The sequence below is a fragment of the Lindgomyces ingoldianus genome (genome assembly GCF_010093535.1).
Source record: "Lindgomyces ingoldianus strain ATCC 200398 unplaced genomic scaffold BDR25scaffold_4, whole genome shotgun sequence".
NCBI classification, from domain to species: domain Eukaryota; kingdom Fungi; phylum Ascomycota; class Dothideomycetes; order Pleosporales; family Lindgomycetaceae; genus Lindgomyces; species Lindgomyces ingoldianus.
In genome coordinates this window covers 387,404-409,433 of record NW_022985165.1, presented here as the reverse complement: position 1 = coordinate 409,433, position 22,030 = coordinate 387,404, and the positions used below count along the sequence as shown (strand labels likewise).

Sequence of the window (22,030 nt, the reverse complement as noted above, 5' to 3'; positions counted from 1 at the left end):
GAATGTAATTAGATAGACCTACACAGACAGAAGGGAGGTAACGCGTACAGAAGGCAACTCTTTAGACAAAAAGAAAAGTTGCCAGTGTCTGTACACAGCAGCAGCGTCGCGGCCTGGATACGAGCGATCGCGCACGAGCAGGATCACGTATCTATGTCACATGATGCTTGTGCGCGAACCTCTGTGCGCGAACATCTAGATATCCCCCTTTTCCTCTGTACAGAGGAAAGACAAGAGCAATAGAACTAGAAACATGTTGCCCTCACCTTACCTACCTTGTACGCTGTGCACACTGTACACCACTCTTACTCTTGCTACTTAAGTGCTCATACTATAAGCAGCTAGCTGTCAGAGCCTATTTAACAGCAAAGGTATTTTTTGTCAACTGAGCCAATCCGACTAAAAGATTTATGATGGCACTTCCCCTTTCCTTGGGCGGCAGCGGCGAAGACGTGCTACTTCTTCGGCATCCTTCCCATTTTAGAAACATCCAAAAATAATTGTACCTCAGCCTAGAATGCTCTATTAGCGTAGCACGCTACACGCTACTTTGAGAACAATGATAATGTCTTACCCTCTGGATCCGGGATTCCAGTTTCCCATCTTGAGAAGAGGCAGATCATCCCATAATCTCCGCAAGCAACACACCAGTCGCCTGCTCGCGACCAGCTTACTTGGCGCACCATGAACGAAATCTTAGGTACCATAACGGTCTTATGGGCTTGTATTGAACGGAACGGATCACCGATTCCAGTCGTGCGGTCGCCCTTCTCCTTCTCCTTTTCCTTTTCCCTCTCCTTCACCTGCTTCGACTTCACCGCAGATTTCGTAGATGTCGACTCTGCAGAAATAGTGGTCGAAGTGGGCGCAGAGCTGATGGATACAGCCCCGGAAGACGCATTTGAATAGGTACTGCCTTCACGAACTCGACTCAGTACTGTATCTTTTTTTGTCTTCTTCTCTGGCTGTTTAGAGTCCTCTCCTGTCGCACTAGCTTCTTCCAGTCTCTGCAAGTCCCAGAAAAACACTCGACTCCTGTCGTTGCCCGCCGCAAGCACTGGGTGTTTACCTAACTCGCTGAATAAATTAAACCGAATATAGAAGAACTCGGAAAAAGGTTCATCAAATTGCAACAGGCGTTGGAACCGGCCGCCCCAGGCAGACCGCGTGCTAGTTGCGTGGGAATACGCAACGTGTTCCAACGTGTTGCTCCTATTAGATTTATCGAACTTGTCGATGAACTTGACTTGGTGGGGAGGCATAGGGGCGGAGGTTGGAGGCGGTTTGTTCGAGTCGAAGTGGTCGATGCGCCAGAGGAGTATTTTGTTTTCTTTGGAGGCGCGGGAGAGGATGAGATCGTTGTGGAATTTCACACTTCGAGCTGGTTAGCTTGCCCCAAGCCTGAGTGCTACAAATGGCCGAGGATGTGCGCGGAAAGGTTCTTACCAATCAACATAATCAACGTGTAATTCAGTGCTAGAGAAATAAGGGTAGTGAATCAGCAAGGGATTGTCGGTTCCCAAATCTTCTTTCTGAAATTTGGGAATCATCCACTGTGTTCGTCAGTCTAATTGCAATCCTAAATAGTATAAATTTATAAGAGATTTGGATTACCAGCGTACCAGATTCAACGTCGTGTCCATCCCACCTGAGAGGAGGTACTGGCCTTTCCGGTGAAATCCCTAAAGAGAAATTAGGAGCTAGGCATGTCTAGAAGTTGAAGGGACACACCAAAGCCAACACATTTTCTTTGTGGCCTTCGCCGAAGCAGATGGCTGCGGTTGGTTGTTTCCTATGGTCGGGATCTAGACTCCATATTCGAATAGCTTTGTCCTTGGAAGCTGATGCTATGATGTTAGGGTCTGCGGGAGACGTCGCAAGGTCATTGACGCTCTTTGAGTCCATCAGTAAACCTGCCGAACACAAGACGTGGCAGTGCTGCTCCGGGACTTACATCGCCATGCCCTGCAAGCGTCTGCACCACTGTCAACTAAGACCCGATAGTATTGGCAGCGAGGTTGACTGCACCGTTACCAGTCCGCCTGTCTTAACATTCAGAACCTTGATAAGGGGGTTTACTCCCGTTACGCAGACGAGTGGGTCTCCATTTGCTGCACGTGACCACTCAATGCTGTTAAGTGCGACGTCCTGGAAGCAGCCACACAGAAGTAGTTAGCCAGTGCCATTCGTCATCTGCAAAGGCGGCAAACAAACCTCGTCATCGTCTTTGAACCACCGGATGATCTCGATGGAGTTCTCCTTCTGCAAGACACATCGACAGATTACGGTCTGGCCAATCAGCGACTAGCCTAGAGCAGGACAAAAAGGTATCACGAACATTGCAGCCTCCTGTCACGGCAAAGACCGGGTCCGCACCTGGTGGTGTGTACGGGTAAAACTTGACATCAAACCAGGGAGCTGGAAGCCACCCATCAGCCGCGCACAGCAGAGTCGAGGGGTTCAAAAGGTCACCTACTAGGAGTATTCGAGTCTTTGCCCTATAGGGAAACAGTTAGTGAGGGGCATAGGTTGCTGCAGCCACTTTTGAGAAACGTACCCCAAGCCTGATGGTTGCTCGAAGCGACGGCAGCTCGCTGTGGGTTTGCTGCATGTTGAGGTCGGCCGGATGTCCTCGGTACGGCGGCCTAAGGAGTCGCAATTAATGCAGGGTGAAGGAGCTGAGGTGAAGCGGATTGGCGGGGTGTTGGCGCACTGCGCGGAACGCGTACCAATGAGCGAGGGCTTCCGGAATGCAGTGGGTGTTAGTGGGAAGATCAGACCGCTGTTGTGAATACGTGAAGAATTGGTTCATCAGAAAAAAGAATACAGCTTGGGCGCAGCGGCAACGCCAAATATGAGGTCTATCAGGATGTCCCTTGCTCAAGCTCGAGCAAACGTGTCTTCACGCGATGCTGTGTCCAATTGAGTCGTAAGGTTGGAGGGGTGGAGGGGAGTGGTTGTTCTTGGCGAGGAGAGCACCAAGACCAGTCACGATCGTCGATTAGAGAGGGTCCCGGGAAGCTGTGAGACCAGAAAGGATGGAGGTTGAGAGGGGCGAGAATAGCGAAGATAACGGCTTGAAGTCTGTCTCCTCCTCGCAGTGCCTGCTGCGGTGGACCGATTCATTCGGAACGCCCTCCGAAGTGCGCAATGTGGTTTTCCGGTCCAAACCTTGGAAGTTTCCGCTTTGAGCACGGGGCAAATCATGGTGGGAAAGAATGACGAGCCTGGAAGCGATGCCTACGCCTACGTGGTTGGCCCGCGGGTCTGCAACGACAGATCGCTCAGACCAGGGCTCCAATCCTTTGATATCCTCCGTGAAACCGTTCTGAAGAGACATCACAGGGACTTTCTAGTCACTTCTAGTCACTAGCCAAGGCAATTATCGACGGCAGACAGCGGCGCAGCGCCCTGCAGAAGGTTCAGATCCTCGAGGACTTTTGCGCACGTGTGGCCCTAGGCCTGGGCTTGTCCCCAATGGACGACAAAACTGACACCTTCCTCGACAGCTCTTCTTACGCAGGTCTGAGGCCGTCGTGGCACACATCAGTCATTTCTCCCTCCTCGTCTCCTCTGCCCTACAAGACCCCGTTTCTGTCCTCTAGTAATGCCACGAACTGCAGCCGGAGCGCACACAGCCATGTCCTGACACTGGCCCGGTCGCAACTGCATCCCCCTCTGCTTTCAGGTTGTACTCGCGCCTTCCAAGATCACCACCTGAGGCAGGCGTCAATCGTCCACAGCAGCTAGTCTTTCACAGCACATCTTAAACTTTCACCCCTACGCTTCTCTTCTTCTTCCCCACGGTCCCCACTCCGAGCGCAGGAGCTGTCCCTCGCAGGCACAGCTATCGATTGGTTGTCGTCATTCGCTGCAGCCCAGGGCCTGAACCTGTTCACATCCGTGGTGGCGCTCGTCCCGTCTGCAGCTTTCTTCTTCGCCTCCTCTTCCTCTGCTTCCGCGAGCCCTGTCAACGGCTTCAACCCTTGACTCCACATCGGTGTACGCTTTCCTGATTGCTCCCTCACGGTTGAGGCGCTACAGCCAGGACAAGGTCAACTGAGAGCTAACCTTGAGCTAGCCGTTCTGAGTAGGTTATACCCCCTCCAGATCATCATATATACTTCCTTATCCATCCTCGATCCCACGGGTCGTATCCTCTCAGCCTCGCTCTAGCGCAGTTGCGTCCTCCTTTTCTTAACCTTCTTCACATATCATTAAGCATCGACGGCATCGCGTGGACGAAAGCTCAAACTCTCTGTTGCCCGTGGTCGCTTCCCTAAGTGTTACCCTGTATTCCGCAACCTCATTTCGGTGTAGTCGACTCGTGCATCCTGCGCCTACTTGTAGAACACTACTCCTGCCTATTTGTAGCTGCGTCGAACACCCTCGAGTTTCCTCTTCACCCCTTCACCCCTTCACCGCTGGCCCAGAGCGAATTATTAGATTCGACATTGCGGACCATAGCGGACTTCGAAGAGCTCCCTCAACCATCCAGTATAGGAGTCTACAACAATGGACACCACCTTCATTACCATACACGGTAAGTTATCCGTTCTTGCCTTGCTCAACACAAATCAATGCTTAGTGTGACAGATCTCACGGAGGATGCCCACATTCTCTACTCCTCCGACTCGATTGTTGACATCCTCGGTCACACGCCTGACGAAGTAGTCAATAGATCTTGCTGGGAGTTCTTCCACCCTGAAGAGATTCCCCTTGCAAAACAGCTCCATAGTCGAGGCGTTAGACTCGACAAGGCTGCGGTCCTTTCCTACTGCCGCATTCGTAACCGCCAGGGCGATTGGGTAGGATGCGAGTGCTGCTTTTCTATTGTGTACGACGTTATGGTGTGCTGTACCTCGATCTATCGTCGTGGCATGAGCAGCCAGAGTATGTTACCCGTGCCCCATCCCTCTCTGCACGTCTGACACAGCCAATCAGAGCGAGCGGTTGAAGCTCCACTGGTGCGTCGGTTGTTTGCCTCATCGCCTAAGGACCCCCGTTATCACATGCTATCACATTTGTCCAGCAAATTCAGTCTCGGGCCTGAAGAGCAGACGCATGAACCTCGTGCTGCACTTTTCCTTAATCGATTCACTCGCACGTTAACCGTCATGTATGCAACAAGCGGCATTGAGCAAATCATCGGTATATCTGGTGAAACCATGAAAGGACGCAGCTTCTACTACTGCATTCAAGAGAACTGTCTTGAGGATGCTGTCCGTTGCTTGGAGACTGCAAAGGGTAACGACTCCATCGCTTATATGCGTTTCTTCTTCCGCGATCCTCGCCAGGATGATCCGCTTGATGCTGACGCGTCTGAGAGCGAGGACGAGATGATGACTGATATTACCTCATCAGAGGACGAATCGGAAGGTGGCGTGGATCTTAGAGAGCGGTTCACGTCTAATGGCGACTCTTCTAGTCATAGTCGACTAAATCCGTCCAACAGCATGGATTTCAATAGTGAGGGAGCACACTCGAACCCTCGCACAAGCTCTAGAGACAGTACTCATCTGTCTGAAACACATACTGGCATTTTGGGGCAGGATTCTGGGCCTCGTTCACCTACTTCCTCTTTACCAGCCGCCTCACCTCATTCTGAAGCCCGCGATGAGCGAATCGAGCTTGAAGCTGTTGTGTCTTGTACTTCTGATGGGCTTGTTGTATGTCTACGCCGCGCTCGCCCGATGGTGCCAACCGCCATGCCAACTGTACAAACTCCATATCATAACGGTATATTTGCAGCCCCTTGGGCTCCGGAACCCATGTTTCTGCCTCCTCTCCCACGACCGCCGCCGTTTCCGCTTGGAGCTCAACATCCAGCTATGGCGCAAGTCGGCCCTACTTCAGCGTTCCAGAATGAATTCATGAGGAGCATCAGAGATGTTGCGGTTTTCGCATGGGCTCTCACTGGAATTAATGGAAGCCTTGCAGAATATTCTCGTGGAAAACCAATTGGGGAGTCCCAACCACCAGAAGGCTTCCCAATCTGGGCTCCCGAATCCCAACCGAAACTCTCCGCCGCTCCTTCTGGTTACGCGTCGAGAACATGCAGTTCTTCCAGCAATGACCCATTCGGTGACCCAGGTCTAAGCTGAATAGCGGAAAGCGCTACCGTGGCAACATGTCTGCACCACGTGTGTCTCCACCTCAAACGGTTTAAGGATTCTAACATCGCAACCCGAATGCTAATTATGACGGGAACATTTATTTTCTAATATCGGTTACCACCTGGGCGAGTTTCAGGGATATTCGGTGACGAGAGAGATCAATGTAGTCCGAGACTGCGGAAAGACGTAGAAATTTAGGAATCCTTCCGAACGATCACGGTGATGGCATTAATGCTTTCAGATGGTCACGGTAATCAGGGTACGCTGGAATGAATGGCTTTCTTTACTGAGATTTCCAGTTTCCTCCATAGAGCGAAATAAAAGCCTGGGGGGTTGTAATTTTTTAGGTTTTCCAATTGTTGTGAGATCCCATCTCTATCTTCGGCTGAACATTCACCCCGTGTTGCTGGCTGCACTACGATACATCTCAAATGCCCCCTACTACCCTCGCACGATATCGAATGATGTAATGACACCACGAGAGTAAAATCACCCTCTTTAACGTTATTGGATGAACGTCACAGTATCAGAATGAGAAAGGATCATTCCAGAAATACCTTCGAGTGATGCATGCGAACACGAGGACCATGCGTGATGCCAACGTTACAGCCTTGGACAATAGTGTGGGCGGATTGCGATTGGTTGTGGATCTAACAAGGGTATGTCGTTGTTCCTATTCTGAGAATGTACGGGGCTGTGGGCTGAATTGTTGGGTATCTTCAAAACCCCAAACTAATGTTATTCAAACGTCTTTCGCCTGTAAATTACGTATGTATATTCTCCACGTTAAAATCCGCATATTCGTTTCTACACAATTTTCTTTCTTGAGTAGACGCGAAAGCCCGACAGCCAAGGTTCACCCTTTGTTCTCGTCCTTATTCTTCTTCACTTTCTAGTTACTCTAAAAGCGACTACATTCTTTCAACTTCTGAAACGTCTTTATTCGTGACTTTTGGGGAGGGGCTGTGTTCTCAACCAATGCCATATGCAGCTTTGCGCCAGACGCAGTGGTGGCCAATTGCAGCTTATATTGAAAGGGGTGGTCTGCAAGATGGGACCTGAATACTTTGTGTACCCGGAACATGAGGTTTCCGCCATCAGACTTAACACTACCTTTACGAAGTCTCAGATATAACCTAGTTTGATCCTTTTCCTGGCGCCAAACGACTAGAAGTTTAACGAAAGGAGAGCACCGCAAGATGTGTGCCATTTTCAGGATATACCCACTATGGCTGGGTGTTTGTTATCTGATTGCTGTTTCTTTTGCAGCAAATTCTTCGATTTCGCCCTCACCCTCGCAGTTAGGAAGTCCAAGCCGCACTTCTTCGACCCCGGCCAAGACGTATACCATATCTGTAGGGAATGGAGATCATAAGTTCAGACCGGATGTTACGCAAGCGGAAATTGGATCTGTAAGTTGCCCTACTGTATTTTTGTTTTCCAAGTTTCCTTCTAGCCCTTAAATACTTTGCTGATAAGTGGGCGAATACCAGATCGTCGAGTTTGACTTTTACCCTCAAAATCATTCTGTCGTGCGCGCGGAATATGAATACCCGTGTATACCATTTGAAATGGTTGGGAAAGCTAAAGTGGGATTCTTTTCAGGGTTTCATCCGGTGGATTCGGTGTTGACGGATGTAAGTTCCCTGACATTGATGGGTTGAGACGAGACGATAGATGTGGATTGCTAATGGATTCTAGCCTCCAAAATGGCGGATCCAGATCAACGACTCGAGTCCGATATTCTTCTACTGCAGTGCGCCGAACGCCTGTATTCAATTTGGGATGGTTGGCGTTATAAATCCTGTAATCTCTTAGTCTAAGCTACCCTATAGGGCATCATACGGCCCTTGCTCCTTCAAATCAAGTACTGATATTTTAACACAGAACTCCTCGACCTCCTTATCTCACCAACGCGACTTGGCCCAGAATTCGGCCTTCATGCTCAACCCCGGCGACCAGTTCCCTAGTGAAGCCTCACCCACCTCATCTTCTTTGTCCCTCCCAACTGTTCACTCCTCAACCGGCACCTCGCTTCCTGCACTACCCAAGAAATCCGCGCTGTCAACCGGCGCTATCGCTGGAATCACCGTTGCGGCTGTTAGCGTGATTCTCCTAGGCGCTCTCCTCTTCTTCTTCATAGGACGAAGCCGGACATTAAAAGAGGAGATGAGACGCGAGAGTAGCACGAGAAGACCCCGCAGTCCTCTAAGCCCGAGTTTGATGTTCCAACACCAATACGGCAAGCACCCACTCTCGGCATTGCCGCCAGCATATTTTGCTGTTTCTCCGGGCGTCCAAGATGGACATGGCGCCGGGGAGCGAGATGAGGATGGTATTCTAAGACTGAATTCTTCAAGGAATGCAGGAAATAGTTTGGAGAGGTCTGTGAGTCATAGGAGTGTTGGGGGCGTGTTTGATGTCAGTCCTACGGGCCATTTTACAAGGTTGTATGAAGACGAGGGGTTGCAGACAGTAGAGCAGGATAAGCGAATGGGGAGGGGTGGAGCGAGAGTGAATTGGGCAAAGGAAGTTCCTTTAGGTCCGTATGGGAGGCAGTGGGCTGCTGCGCGCAATGGGTAAGTTAACCACATTCCCCCGATACCTAAGAAAGTGACCCTTACTGATGTAGATACAGACCCCTCCCAACTGGAGTGCCAGCATCCACGAATGACGGAGAACCAGTGGAAATTGATGGGGTGGAGATGCCGCAGAAGTTGTAACTCGTTAGCATACCGAGTTTTTCTCCTAGGCTTTCTTTTCTTTTGATACTTATAACAACATGTTGATGAAGTCTTGAACTTGGGGTCTTGATAATTTATGCTAGCCAGCCGCGAATGCAGCCGCACATCACGTTTTTCACCACCCACCCAAAACGAGATTGCAAACCCATAAATACCCCTTTGATTCTGTGGGGATCCGTTCTCCAAGCCATTTCCCCCATCTACCTGTCACTTTAGCTTCATACTGCCATTCGCAGCGATCCCCCGCTGTGTCTTTACCTTGCCTGCTCTTCGTTAATCTTGAACCCTTCGAAACTGATGTTTTTGACCTACAACTCCGCAGTTCGTAGTGCCTTGAAATTTGGAGTCAAAGCCGATGAGACCTTCATTTGATCCGCTGAATCCGACTTCGATTTCGTATTCGCCCATCTATCGTCGCTAGGAGAAGTGGAGGTGGCGGTTCTCTGGATTACGTGCGGAGTTGGAGGTGGTTCCAGCACTACCGTATAGAGTCCGCCCTTGGCATTGAAACTGGGATCCTATGTTGTTGGGTAACGTCTTTGCCTTTTCGGATGTGTATCTAAAGACGCTGCAGGCGTAGGGCGTTTGTAGAACCGCCGAGTGTTCTTCTAATGTTTGATTGTGGGTGAAATGCTCTTCAGGGTTATGATAGGTCACTCTCGCTCCTTTTCAGTGGGCAAGGCACAAACTGTTTTCAGACCCAACGTCTCTGCAAGCAGCATTATGCTTTCATAGATCCTGAAATTCAATTCCAAAATCATGCCGTAGCCGTTATCGGAGTCGGGGGAAAGCCCATCGTTATATCCAAGTTCGTCATTGCCGCCCAGCCTTCTAGTATCTCCTTGCAGGGGACGACGTAACTTTCAATTGCGTTTCGAATATCAAACACCTTGGGAATAGTCTTGCAATGCTTCCACACGAGATCCAGTCCTTTGCCATCGCTATTTTATTCTGGAACTCGCTGGCAACAACGAAATCTTGGACATCGTCTTCTGTGCAATTCGGAATCCCATGATAGTACACAGCTCCTCGATCCCAGCCTAGGATCAGAGAGCCCTTCATATATTTTCGCAGACAAAGACTCGGCAGACTGATATGATTGGCTTGTCGCAACAAGCTTGCACGTGTTCGATCGGAAGGCTCACCTAAGAGAATAATAACACCAGGCTTCTTACCGTAATCGGGAATCCAATCTAAGAAACGAACTCGTCCATCTTCTACCGTGTTTAGCAAGAAATACTTCTGAAAGAACAAGTCGACATCGAATGCAACCTCCCTGAATGTGAACCTAGTTATGCAAATTTGAGTTCTTTTCTCTGGTTCTTAAGGTGCTCTTGCTTCTGCTTTCTTAATAGAGCGATGGGATTCTAGCGTCCTCTTTCTCGTGCTTGACTTGTCGCTTCTGCTAGTCTTGCGTGACTTGTTTGAGATGTGCTGGAAGCATTCTCTAGTATTCTGCTCGTGGTTTCTTCTCCAGTTCGAGCAGCTTTTCAAAGATTTTCGTGCACTGTGCGTGGGTTTTGCGTCATGCTGGTATCCTCCCCTCTCTCCAGACCAGCACGCCCACATGCACATATCTTTTCGCACTTGAAAGCTCGTCCCAAAGGACCACCCATCTCTCTTGCCTTCTCATGATGCGCAAAATTGATATCATGTAGCTTTAAATTTCGCATAACTCGTCTTTAGGCTATGCGCTTCTTACAAGTATACTTTTTGATCTCGTCGGGAGGGACACACATCTGCTTCGGCATCTTGAGATCAGCGGCTGGTCTTCGATGCAGTAGACCCCAGGGCGGACTGTGAGGAAGCTTGCCATGATCTCGCGCTGGTGCTAGTGCTGATGAGATTGGTAGTGGAGAAGACGAAATTTAGCGGTTAGAACTGCGTCTCGCGTGTTTGTATTTAGAATGAAGGGGTTGACACTTAGCACATAGGCACGTAGTTAGGGAGGCTCTTCTTTCAATCTTATAGAGATGTGTGATAGCAGGACTCCAAGATGTTGTAAATTTAGCCGATATCTAGGATCTAATTTGCTACCAACTACAATTCGGAAGTACAAAACGAGAAACTAGCAGCAAGATTATGGATGCCAAGACAGCCTTAGAAATCAGGGAGTAACAAAAGAGAAGGAGCAATCCGTAATTCCCCTACTACTTGTGGAAAAGGTTCGAAGAATTTATTCTTCAGCGCTGTCTCCACTCGAACCCTATTGAGTCTAGGAAGGCTAACTGCCCTATGTGTAGTTATATTCTCACACTTCTACGAACTTAGCCTGCGATGATTTCCCTTGTCTCGAAGCACTCTTCTTTCCAATGTTTCCTCACGCTAAAAGTCCTTCTCACCAAAAGAATCTAAAGAGTACAGTCCCAAATATTCTCCCGCGGGCAATCACAGCCACTGTGAAGGCGAGCGTAGATTAGGAAACTCATAACCCATAACCCCGAAGACAGCGCCTATATAAAGGGTGATTCCACAGTACACGATGCCGCAGGTTACCATGACGTAGTTAGTAAATCTTGTCATCTGTTTAACAATATAAGCATGTGCAAACATGTTCTTCCTTGAGAATGTGAAGGTAGTTAGTGAACTGGTATTGGTCCCTTCAGTGATTCCTTCCATGACGAAAGAACCCCTCGATGCTAGTGGCCTGTTTGAGGCATGTTGTCTAATAGGCTAGCTCACCTCCCACCTTTAGGCGGGTGTCGCATTAAGAATCTAAAGTGGCTGGCAAGCGGCCTTTGTGTTAGGCTTTGGCGCGGCGACCTCATGGTCCCGGCTGAATTAATAAGTTTCTAGATATCTAGTGTGCGGTTATTACATTCACACTACATACAGTCGTAGTTTTTATGAATGTCGACTGGAAGTATAATAACAGAGAAGAGACACACCACGTGGTAATACACAGACACGATTTTCTGAAGAAACCTCCACTTCCCGGTTCAAGGTAACCCGTACCAGAAAACCAGTAGGTCTCAAAGGAAGGAGTTTAACGTCATTCCTTCGTACTTAGCTGGTTTACGAATTATGGACATGTGGCTGTTGCCCACGAAAGAGATCCAGACCCTAACTATAAGTCAGCAACCCAGATTTGTCATTCTTCCATGTCTTCAGGCACACTCACTCTCTAGGGTTTCCGCCTCAATAGTTGCCCGCTGCACTTGAATGAAGTCTACTTCTCGGTGGATCACTCACCCCATTCCTTCCCTGCTCAGGTATATTACCCAACTAATATCTATTCCTACCTGCTCTGATTCTTGGAATCATTCTTACCCGACATGATGATGGCTGTATCGTATCAAGTTCGTTTGTGCTTGTCTAGTCTAAGAATGCAAGGTACTCTGGCAAATTGAACGGAACCAAACACCGGGATATGTTACTATGAGATATAGAAGTCGGCAAGAAAGTATTCTTGTATTGTATGCAGAATACCGAAAAACGAAAAGCCAAGATCGAATGGTTTAGAGAAGAAATGGTCATGGTGCTCATCGCACGGCACAAACCAACGATCAGATGTCTGTCGTTCTACCAGGCCAGAACCAAGGCTTCCAAGAACTTCTTTTGATAGATCTGGTCTGGTTTTCGCACTGCCACATATTCAGTTAAAGCTATGTAGAGACTAGGCACCAATGCTTTTTGCGCCAGCCTTTCATGCTGTAGGTCAGAAGTCGGCTTGTGCAAGCCACTAGGGTAATTTGGATCGAACCGTTCATAGTGACGATGTATATGGAGCAGTCAGGAAAACAGAAGCGGCAGAACGTGGTCAACTCCTTCTAATTTTTATAGATACGAATGGAAGAAAACGAGGACAGTGGTCAGCAAGCCTAAATCCGTGCTGTTGACGTCTACACTTCCGGAAACGGAAGAACCCATCCGCCGACCACTGCATCGGCTCGTACTGCACTTAAATTCTGCACCCAAAAGTCGCTAACCATAAGTTAAAGTAAATTGGGAGCCTTAACATTTCGATTCTCAACCACACACCGCTATCCTAGGCCGTATTTTCTCCATTCATAATGCATGCACTCATGCATCCTTCAGGGAAGATACGACAAACAGCCCTGCAACCCCAAAAGCAGCGACACCCAGGTCAAACCAGCACTAACACATGGGAATCTTGTCGCCGCGCTACTAATACCATAGCCCGACGGTCTTCCGAGGCTCAAAACGCCTGTCTCGTTATCCACCCGTTCATATACCCATTCACAAACGCCGCCAGCCACCATGTTTTGGACAGAGGAACCCCTACAGATGTAGACGGGATTTTCTTCCTGGGGGCTCTTTGAAAATCGAGGCAAAAGTCCTCCTAACCCTAGGTCCCCACCCGGATCCAGGGACCCAAACATGTCTCCTTCATAGCGCCAACCAAAACGCTTCAGTTTCGGAAACGAAGACTGACATAAAGCCATTAACCATCAAGCCATCGAAAAAGAAGGAGAAGTTCAAGAAGAGGAAAGGAGAATCGAACGAAGGACATCATAGAATTATATAATGTACAGGGAAAAGGCCATCATCTAAAAGGTCGCGTCGCCGCGGCCAGCGCTTAAAGCACCCGTTTCGTGAACAAAGAGGAATGTCCGAAGGAGCAGAGAAAGAAGATCCTCTCAATTTATCGGCTGCATTGGCTTTGGTTCTTCGGTCACTACGAGTAGTGGACTAGGCTCGGCCAGTTTTGCAGGAGGGCTCGTTTGATTCGGCAGGCTCGAATTAGACAGTGTAGGTGAGCTTGTTGACTGTGTGGGTGGGAGAGCAGGATTCGGACTGGTACTGTTTCCAACAGTGGGGTGTGTTTGTGTCTGCGCCAACTTTGCTCTCCTACTTGTATAGTCACTGAGACTGAGTTTCTTGCGTGCGGGACCTGGATTCACCGCGTTTGTGACCGAAGGCGAGAAAGGTGATGGGTGTGGGCCGACGCTGATTGGGGATTGGGCGACTACAGCGCCGGTGATACTTGAGACGGATCCGGGGGTAACCGCAGAATTATTGCAAGGTGGATGGGCTAGGTCAGTCGTTTGGGGAAGTTGTAAATGGAGATCGACGGGTTTTTGAGGTGATGATATCGTCGTTGTCACTGCTGGAAGCTGGGCGGATAGTGCGGTAGGAGCTGCAGCATCCCACGGTGGTGCAGGAGGCTGGATGGGAGGATGGGAGGTTCCCAGTGAAGGCTCAGGATTCGGGGCGTCGGGCATTTCTTCGGCCTTGGGGGATGTCGGCCTGAGAGCGGTGGCTTCATCGGCGTCCTTCATCTCTACATCATCCGCTGGAGCCGGAGGTGGATCCTTTACTAATTGTTCGGCTGTCTGGTCCGCGGAAACGTCCATTGCAGAAGAGTCGTCAAGCGAATCCGGTGGTGCTATAGGTGAAGGTTGGCTTGGAGAAACATCCCTGAGAGCGGGTGATTTGGCTTCAGACTTCACAGACGCAGATCGAATTCGCTCCCGTTGCAGCCTGGTTTCTTGAGCTCGTTGAAGGACACCCCACCTAAGTGAGCCGAGCGACCTTGGTCCCACCCTAGTATGCATCAGAGGCGGTACAGGCGTAGGTGCGTCCGTGCTATCCGTGTCTTCCGTTTGCGTCCAGGTGTCGACATAAACAGGTTTCGACTTCGGAGTCTTAAAGCCATTCATCTTAGTCGAATTTCCAGACGTTTTGCGTGCCACCCCGTGGCTGTGCTCGCGAGGGTTCCGGGCAGACGGGGAGTGTTCTGAGTGGCCGAGCTGTTTCTGATCAACTGAGTCAGTTTCAAAAAGCGAAGGTCTTGAAGAGTGTCTTACTGAGGATGAGAAGCCGGGGGTATTAAGCGTGGAGCCGCCGCTATTCCTCTTTAGCCTTCTGCCTTTATGTTGCTCATCGTACTCCAGCTGCTCGAATAATCTCTCCTGTTGTTGTATTTTTCGCCTTTCACGATCCGACATCCTTAGGTCTCCATCTACTGAGAAATGAGTCATAGGCGTAATATCGCGACTACCTGGCTTACTATGCGAGCCAGATGTCGAACGACTATCCATGTTCTCATCCTCCAAACAGTCGCGATTGTAGGCTTCGCTGCCGGCGCGGCTGTTGGTCGCATGTCCTGTGCTGAGTGGAGATATCTGCGATTTCTTCGTTCTCTTTGCTTTGGTCGACTTCAGAGGCTGTAAGGGCTCTGCATAGAAGCTGTTAGGGCGTCGAGCACGGTCGAGGAGGCATTCGCGACCCTTTAGCTCTGGGTTGCAAGCGCATATACCGAAGTTGGCAAGAACGCCTGCCACCCAGGGCTCAATCTTCTTGAAGCCTTCCTTCCGAATATCACCGTTAGTGACGGCGTTGTTGAGCCGCTGTCGGATCTCAGAGTCGATTTCCCAGCCTACAGTAAGCTCATCGCCTGGCTGGATATCATCCTGTGCAATGAAGCAGAAATGAAAACCGCTCTCTGCACCCTGTGTCAAAATCTTCATTGTCATGTTAGGACTGCAGCTTCTCCTTGTATAACGTAGAATTGTTCCTTCGCGCCGAGTGTCGATGTATATAGGGAGGTGGGGAGGGAAGAAAACGAATGGTTCAGGATGCCGTAGGAGATCCCATCGATTCGAGGGGTCTGAGAAGTAATCTTCTCTTCTTCCAATTCGACCTTTCAGTTCGCCAATGTACCCACCATTCGGTACAAAGTTCTCGACAACAAGGTATTGCCATTGGGGGTGGAGCCCATTTACAGTTATGTTGTTGTCCTCGTCTGTCTGTTTAACTATAGTTGGCGCCAGAGATTCGAATTCTTCTATTGTCTTGTCGATTCGCTGGAAAACTTGGGCCGGTTCCATTCCCCCTGTGGACTCAGAAAGAGCGTTACGATCTTTGAGCCAAGACGATATATCATTAGCAACACGGATGTCGGTGAAAGAATTGGAATCGGTAGGCGGAGGCTCCGGCTGGCGATAGAGGTTTAAAAACTCCGGTGAGTAGTCGTCAGCTGAAGGGCCGTCAGGACTAGAGGGAGATTTAGCTGGGCTTTGTCCGTTGTACATGGTTGAGCTGGCACGCTTGCGAGATCCTGGAGCCAACGCGGGAGGCTGGCTGATTGTACTGACGGATCCAGAGGTCCGATGGCTGGTCTTCGGTCGCTTGTATGGTGGAGGCTGATCTCGGGGGCTTCCGCTTTTCCGTTCAGAGCTGTAATGAAGTTCATTGTTCGAATGAACGGCCCAACCGTTGGGTTGGACCGAGCCCAGAGGATCCTTCACCCTCTTCTTGTGGCTCTTCGTAGTTGTCTTCGGCTTGCCCTTCCGTTCACCAGTGTTGTGTAGCTCCCGTCGTTGTCTCTGTTTCTCGGCAGCACCTTTCGAGTCGATGGGCCTCGGGTAACAGTCACTGCATTCGTGAACGTCTGGAACGTGGTGCGTGGACTCGTAGTAGCAGACGATGTGTTGCCAGGTATCGCATTTCTCGCACAGGACTGTATTACCATCGTCTTCGGAGAAGCCACAGATGCACTTAATGGTCGACGACTCTTCTTCGTCGATGGTGCCGTCGAGAGCAGGAGAGCCGTTGGCGAAGGCGGGAGGTGGAGGACCACCGTAGAAGGCGACGGAAGCCGGCTGAGGATCAGCATGCGCCTTGACCGACGAGATGTCTGTCATAATACGCCCGTCGCAATGAGATGAAGTAGAGTTCGAGTAGTGGGTTGGCTCAAGCTCTTCGTGCTTTGGATCGCATGACGCCAGATGCGCGAACGACGAAAGCAGAGCAGGCGACGCCTACACAAGACGGGTCCAGCGACCTATATTAACGAGTTACTTGCACTCTGATGCGGATGAGGGTGGTGTGGAGGGTGTGTGGCCAAGGAGAAGAGGCTGTCGTAGCGGGTTGCAGCAAGGACAGCGAGAGAGGGAGGGGTCGATAAGGGCAGCAGGGCTTCAACAGATGACGCGGAGCGAGAGGTTTTCATGGAAAATGGGTTAAGGGGTCGAGACGAGCCGAGTCCATGCAGCGCGCTGCTGTTGTGGTGAGAAGGGCAGGAATGGCCCAAGAGGCGGCTCTGGGAGGCGTCGTTCACTGGGCCGTTGGACAGAGAGAGGGCGCGCGCGGCCGACGAGAAGACTGGTGGACAATGCGGCGTGTCTAGGTCAGTATATATGGCGGGCTGGCAGGGCTCGAGGCCGTGTCGCGGTGGTGGGTGGTGAGAAGCTGCGGGTTGTGTGGGTGGTGAACGAGGAGAAGCGCAAGAAAGAAGACGAAGGCGAACAGAGACGGCCTAGTGTGGCCACGCTAGGGCCAGGTGTGCCAAGCATATGTACAAAGCGACCTTCGGGCACTGTGAGAGAACCACTACCGACGCAGCGGATTAGCGGTGGAGGGGGAGGGCTCGGATCAAGAAAGGCGCCGTCAGCCATGGTGGACAGCTTCGCCGTGGGCTGTGCAACTGCAGTGCAGCAGTGATAGTGGGCTGTTTATTATTGCTCGAGTCGAGGGCTTGGGGACGGAGCGGGCAGCGAGGACGAGGGACGGAGTCGAGGGAGGGATAAAAAAGATGGGCGCCGGAATAGCAAAAGGGAGAGGGGCTGAAGCGTGATGAGACGGTCGAGCAGCGTCGAACCTTGAAGCTGACCAAACGGCTAAAAACATGATTTGCTGCATCGACCTGGCCGTGCGCTGCTGGGCCCGCATCAATCGGCTAGCGTGGTAAGATGTTGGCGCGTGTCCATGACCTCAGTGTGCTCACCAGTGACGGGCGGCTGTTGTTGGAGAGATCCCCGTCCTATTAACAGCCCGCGCGCAGACAGGAACACTCAGAAACAACACCGGAGCAGACGCGTCGCGAACTGCTCTCGACAACGCCATCGCGGCTGCTTCGGCCACGTTGCAGGGGGAAGGAGTGGTTCGGCGGCCTCCTGCTCTGTTCTCCTCTGCTCTTTCCCCAACTCCCACATCTGGCGGTCACGGCCCTCCGGGGCGGTTTCGCTGGCCCGCCGCCGCCTGTTGAAACACCGCATCGGCACGTCGACCTGTGCCTGTGCCGCAGCTCCACCACGAAAGCCACCCTCTTCCCAACACTCGCATCGCCGCGTGATTGTTGCAATATATCTGTCAACGCCGTCTTGTCGTCAACGCTGCGATGCCTTCTTGGAAATGCGGCGCGATCTGGGTAAATAAGTAGTTACGGACGCTACGTCCTGTGCTGTGCGCGCGACGTGTCCTCTGATCACAACCCAACCCCGTAGCAAATACCATGGACTCCGCGCACTAGCGACAAGAAACATATAACAGTCTCCGAGCAGATCCAGTGCGCAATGACCCATCTACAACTGGTCGAGCTAGTCGAGCTGGCGGCGATCCCAAGTCCCAAGATCCAAGATTCTCCGCGTCTAGCACTCTAGCCTTCTCTACTCATTTATCTCTACAGAGCCTCAATATAGCTAGCGAATGACACCCTTGCTCGAACCATCTAGTCCAGAAGAATATATTGATGCGTGTTCTTTTCTATTTGCGCGTCCATCATGTCTCTTGTTTCGTCGACCTTGACTTCACCCTCCTTGGACCTAGGCAATGGCTTCATTCATTGGTCTTGCTGTTGCGGCACTGTTTTTTGGACTCTCTAAGACTGTGAGGGCTGCAGTGCCCAGTCCACAGTCAATTGGCTCTGATCTGACCATCCTCACACATAATGACTTGTATGGTTCGTAGTAGACTCGTGTATAGATGAAACGTATCCTCAACCGGCAAACTAGGAAATGCGAGTTCGAGACAAGCCGCCGTAATAGTCCTGAGTACGCCTCAATCGCAAGACAAAGCTCGGTCAAACTGTGCCGCCATTGGAGAGACGTTGTGGGCGCTAGGAAATAGTACAAAAGATCTCGGGTTTTTACGATATTTGGACTACGACAAGACTACCAACGAGCGGTCGGTGCACTGGATTGGAGGAAGTTCTGGATGTCGAGCGATAACTCCGGAGGGAGAGATCCAGACCATCTCGTGTGGAACCCAACTGCCGGCCCTGTGTTCGCAGTCGGCTCCCTTGAGCTCGCCGGCAGATGCTGATGCTGGCCCAAAATGGCAGACATCGATCAACACCGGAATCCAAACGATCACAGGGTTCCGAGACAAGTTTTCCTTCCGGTTCCTAGGTATTCGCTACACCCCTCGACCTGCTAGATTCGGATACTCTAAATATCAACCGCAAAGCGAGCCGACCCAGGTGTCAGGGCTATCTTACGCGCCGATGTGCCCCTATCCCACATGTACAGAGCCAAAATGCTCCGAAGATTGTCTCTTTCTCAATATCTGGACCCCATATCTCCCCAATGGCGGTTCTGGATCAAACAAGAAGCCAGTCATGCTCTGGATCCATGGTGGCGGTTTTACAACAGGAACGGGCTCCGACCCAACGTTTGATGGTGGGAGCCTGGCTTCGAGAGGCGATGTTGTGGTCGTCACTATCAACTACCGTCTGTCTACGCTAGGTTTCCTTGCCTTAAGCAACACCACTATCAAGGGAAATTACGGGCTGAGCGATCAAATAGCCGCGCTTGACTGGGTGCGCGGGCACATCGCAGACTTCGGTGGTGATGGTGATAGGATTACAGTCTTTGGCCAGTCAGCGGGTGCCGCATCGGTCAGGGCTCTGCTTGCATCTCCGATGGCCAAAGGTAAATTTTCAGGAGCGATTATGATGAGCAATCCAGGCGGCTCAGGGTACGCTTCGACGTTCTCTCGATACATGACCATCGAAGAGTCCACGCAACAGACGAAGGCGCTCTTAGACGAGGTTGATTGCCAATGGATGAATAAGACGGATAGGAGTGTACAGCTTGCTTGCCTCCGAGCTCAAGATCCCGTGAAGTTGGTAACTTCGGCAAACGTCGCACGGTTAGTCATTAAGCGGAGACGTAGATTTCTAGAGTGCTGACATCTCATTAGTTACCCAGTCGTTGATGGCACATACCTGACGAGTAATGAATTGCTCTTGAATAGATCCGCGTCCTTCCAGAACATCCCCGTGATGATTGGTGTTATGCGAGACGATGGTGATCCCTTTTCGAGCTTCTCAACAAGTTCATCCCCTTCTCAGGCACTTTCGGAGCAGGGCTTCAATGCCACGGCCATTCTTGGATCCAATGCATTCGCCGTCCCCGAAGGCAATAATACAAGATATAATATCTTCAACCTAACATCTCGAGTCACAACCGACGCGGCCTTCCGTTGCCTAGCTCAATCAACAGCTGTCGCTGCGGTAAAGAACTACGTCTTTGCCCCAGTGTACTCTTATGAATTTCACCGGGGATATCAAATCAGCGAGTGGAGTCCTAATCCTCCCACCTGCGAAGCTCCGATTACAGCTGCTCGCCCCTATGGTGATACGGCCCAAGAATACTTCAAATGCCATAGTGGGGAGTTGTATTATGTGTTTGGAACGCTTGTGCGCCAAGGGCGACCACCCCGGGATGACAGCGACATTCCTTTCTCACAATATGTTGTCGACACTTGGACGGCGTTCGCAAGGAACCATAATCCTAACCCGAGCTTGGATTTCCTTGCTGCGAGGGGGTTCACTAATACATCGACCGCCGTAAGCGAATCTGGCTCGTGGGAGCCTGTAAAAGCAGAGAAGCCAATGGTGAGGATTTTGGATAAGAATGTAAGAGAAGAGGGGTTTAGAGAGCTAGAACAGTGTGCTGTCCTAGGGTATCCGCTAAAGTACTATGAGTACTATGAGTAGCGGGAATAACTAGACTTATAAATATCGACAGAGAATTGCCTGTACATACATAAAAGGGAATGGAGGAAATGCATTCATATTGTAGTGAATCCCTAGAAGAAGATGTCGTACAATGATATTGGCGTTGTAATATACAAGGGTTGTGGGATATTAAGGAAGGGCATTGTTAGGAAGTCGGACATAGGATGCTAGCCGCTACCACATGCTGTACAGGTAGAGAAGGTCCCAAGTAGTAAAACTCATCGCAGGAGGCCGATGTGAATGACAAAACCTGAGTGCTCTCTTAGGGGCGCTATAAGTAGCTGGTCAGGGACTCTCCAGACATGAAATTTCTGATGGAAACTCTTTAGCCAGGATTCAAAGACTTCGTAGGACCTAAGCTGTTGGGCGATGAGGCATAGTGTTGGTCTCGCCTCTGGATTGCTAGAACGCAGATGGCAAATCTGCGCACAGGCCTCGTTCAATGGCTCGATTAGCGTGTCGTTGTAAATACAATCGCAAGCAATGAGCAAGTCCACCCCGTTCGGGCCACCGTCAGAAATCGAGTCTTCTCGCCCGAGGACAGAATACAGCGCTAACCTAAGGTCTGATTCCCAGTCCAGTTCGAGAGTTTCTATATTGGAGGATGGTAGGTTGTTCGCTGCATGAGGTCGCTTGTGTCTGGAGCGCTCTATTTTATTACCGTTTCTAGAATTTGTGGCAGAGTTCTCAGAAATATTCTGTTTGAGAAGGCGGAGCACATAGCCTTGGTCTGTGGCAATATACCTCTTGATCTTAGGGGCAAGGGCCAAGGCTACAATCCCCGCGACACCGGCGCCAAGCTCAAGAGCAATAGAATCCGCTGCTAGGTAACCAGCTTCAAAAACAAAGTTCTGTGAAGCTACCCACTCGGCAAACAAGGGAGTGACTTTCCAGACGACTGGAGCATATATTAGCGAATCCAAGAAAGCCAAGTCGAGGGCTGAGGCAGTGCAAACCTGCACCCGTCGTTCCCTGCTTTCTGTCTGAGTGAAGAAGTCCTCGTGACTGATGGATGGTAAGATCATGCCCGGCAACGGTGATATTGAGAGCAGGTGCCTTGGAGTCAATGAAGCCTAGAGACTGAGACGGAATATCTTGCGAGAACAGAAGGAAGGCTTCTATGGATTGAATGAGCGACCAGTGATGCAAAAGACGTTAGGTGTCTCGGCTGGGGCATAGACGATGCCGAAGACAAAAAGCAGTACCTTCTTCAGGGTCTGTCACGGGCTCTCCCAGGATGCTGATGAGCTGTCCATCCATGATGGGAGCTGACGCTGTTGTGGAAGTATTTCAGCCAGGAAGATGGCGAATATTTGCGAATGAGAGGTTGACCAAAGGCAGAAGGCCTCAGCTGCGGCTCGGCTTCATGTGAGGCAGGGACATCGATATCAGAAGTGGGAGGAGTGGCTCCGTACCTTAGGCGCGATTGTGCGAGGTGGATGCATTTCGTCATTTCTTGCTAG

General features: G+C 50.6%; 7 protein-coding genes across 7 annotated transcripts; 4 read left to right on the top strand and 3 right to left on the bottom strand.

Moving 5' to 3' along the window:
• Positions 1-304: 304 nt before the first annotated feature.
• Positions 305-2,615, bottom strand: BDR25DRAFT_278281 (WD40 repeat-like protein). The gene is made up of 11 exons (XM_033687674.1): positions 2,558-2,615; positions 2,477-2,498; positions 2,339-2,418; positions 2,215-2,289; positions 2,029-2,148; positions 1,955-1,975; positions 1,732-1,893; positions 1,623-1,682; positions 1,447-1,553; positions 575-1,374; positions 305-512 (listed from the first exon to the last, which is right to left on the bottom strand). Exons 1-11 carry the CDS (start codon positions 2,609-2,611, stop codon positions 508-510), a joined length of 1,506 nt encoding a protein of 501 aa, XP_033552524.1. The 5' UTR covers positions 2,612-2,615; the 3' UTR covers positions 305-507.
• Positions 2,616-4,172: 1,557 nt separating this feature from the next.
• BDR25DRAFT_87759 (uncharacterized protein) lies at positions 4,173-6,237 on the top strand. The gene is made up of 3 exons (XM_033699185.1): positions 4,173-4,543; positions 4,597-4,893; positions 4,945-6,237. The coding sequence occupies exons 1-3, from the start codon at positions 4,516-4,518 to the stop codon at positions 6,102-6,104; spliced, it is 1,485 nt and encodes a 494-aa protein (XP_033552523.1). The 5' UTR covers positions 4,173-4,515; the 3' UTR covers positions 6,105-6,237.
• A 1,107-nt stretch (positions 6,238-7,344) lies between these two features.
• On the top strand, positions 7,345-8,839 carry BDR25DRAFT_379174 (uncharacterized protein; the record flags this gene model as incomplete). Its single annotated transcript, XM_033697594.1, has 6 exons — positions 7,345-7,354; positions 7,386-7,528; positions 7,610-7,753; positions 7,818-7,904; positions 8,004-8,695; positions 8,755-8,839. The coding sequence occupies 6 exons, from the start codon at positions 7,345-7,347 to the stop codon at positions 8,837-8,839; spliced, it is 1,161 nt and encodes a 386-aa protein (XP_033552522.1).
• A 3,296-nt stretch (positions 8,840-12,135) lies between these two features.
• Positions 12,136-13,349, top strand: BDR25DRAFT_349965 (uncharacterized protein; the record flags this gene model as incomplete). The annotated part of the gene is made up of 9 exons (XM_033694618.1): positions 12,136-12,163; positions 12,244-12,338; positions 12,371-12,458; positions 12,503-12,524; positions 12,573-12,619; positions 12,670-12,752; positions 12,853-13,083; positions 13,115-13,157; positions 13,192-13,349. The coding sequence occupies 9 exons, from the start codon at positions 12,136-12,138 to the stop codon at positions 13,347-13,349; spliced, it is 795 nt and encodes a 264-aa protein (XP_033552521.1).
• A 14-nt stretch (positions 13,350-13,363) lies between these two features.
• BDR25DRAFT_87733 (uncharacterized protein) lies at positions 13,364-16,713 on the bottom strand. The gene is made up of 2 exons (XM_033699183.1): positions 14,632-16,713; positions 13,364-14,580 (listed from the first exon to the last, which is right to left on the bottom strand). The coding sequence occupies exons 1-2, from the start codon at positions 16,468-16,470 to the stop codon at positions 13,462-13,464; spliced, it is 2,958 nt and encodes a 985-aa protein (XP_033552520.1). The 5' UTR covers positions 16,471-16,713; the 3' UTR covers positions 13,364-13,461.
• Positions 16,714-18,120: 1,407 nt separating this feature from the next.
• BDR25DRAFT_349963 (alpha/beta-hydrolase) lies at positions 18,121-20,662 on the top strand (the record flags this gene model as incomplete). The annotated part of the gene is made up of 6 exons (XM_033694617.1): positions 18,121-18,193; positions 18,280-18,341; positions 18,374-18,506; positions 18,559-19,716; positions 19,756-20,542; positions 20,632-20,662. 6 exons carry the CDS (start codon positions 18,121-18,123, stop codon positions 20,660-20,662), a joined length of 2,244 nt encoding a protein of 747 aa, XP_033552519.1.
• Positions 20,588-21,992, bottom strand: BDR25DRAFT_331481 (uncharacterized protein). The gene is made up of 3 exons (XM_033692638.1): positions 21,773-21,992; positions 21,524-21,685; positions 20,588-21,465 (listed from the first exon to the last, which is right to left on the bottom strand). The coding sequence occupies exons 1-3, from the start codon at positions 21,825-21,827 to the stop codon at positions 20,786-20,788; spliced, it is 897 nt and encodes a 298-aa protein (XP_033552518.1). The 5' UTR covers positions 21,828-21,992; the 3' UTR covers positions 20,588-20,785.
• Positions 21,993-22,030: the final 38 nt, after the last annotated feature.

Bases quoted from the DNA above. Each gene is read 5' to 3' on its own strand.
- BDR25DRAFT_278281 (XM_033687674.1), bottom strand. From the start codon at position 2,611: ATGCAGCAAACCCACAGCGAGCTGCCGTCGCTTCGAGCAACCATCAGG. The intron at 2,499-2,557 runs GTACGTTTCTCA...GTTTCCCTATAG, and splicing joins GAGCAACCATCAGGCTTGGG to GGCAAAGACTCGAATACTCC. The intron at 2,149-2,214 runs GTTTGTTTGCCG...GGCTGCTTCCAG, and splicing joins GGTTCAAAGACGATGACGAG to GACGTCGCACTTAACAGCAT.
- BDR25DRAFT_87759 (XM_033699185.1), top strand. From the start codon at position 4,516: ATGGACACCACCTTCATTACCATACACG. The intron at 4,544-4,596 runs GTAAGTTATCCG...TTAGTGTGACAG, and splicing joins CACCTTCATTACCATACACG to ATCTCACGGAGGATGCCCAC. The intron at 4,894-4,944 runs GTATGTTACCCG...ACAGCCAATCAG, and splicing joins TCGTGGCATGAGCAGCCAGA to AGCGAGCGGTTGAAGCTCCA.
- BDR25DRAFT_87733 (XM_033699183.1), bottom strand. From the start codon at position 16,470: ATGACAGACATCTCGTCGGTCAAGGCGCATGCTGATCCTCAGCCGGCT. The intron at 14,581-14,631 runs GTAAGACACTCT...TCAGTTGATCAG, and splicing joins CCCCCGGCTTCTCATCCTCA to AAACAGCTCGGCCACTCAGA.
- BDR25DRAFT_331481 (XM_033692638.1), bottom strand. From the start codon at position 21,827: ATGGATGGACAGCTCATCAGCATCCTGGGAGAGCCCGTGACAGACCCT. The intron at 21,686-21,772 runs GTACTGCTTTTT...TTCAATCCATAG, and splicing joins CGTGACAGACCCTGAAGAAG to AAGCCTTCCTTCTGTTCTCG. The intron at 21,466-21,523 runs GTTTGCACTGCC...TATATGCTCCAG, and splicing joins GCAGGGAACGACGGGTGCAG to TCGTCTGGAAAGTCACTCCC.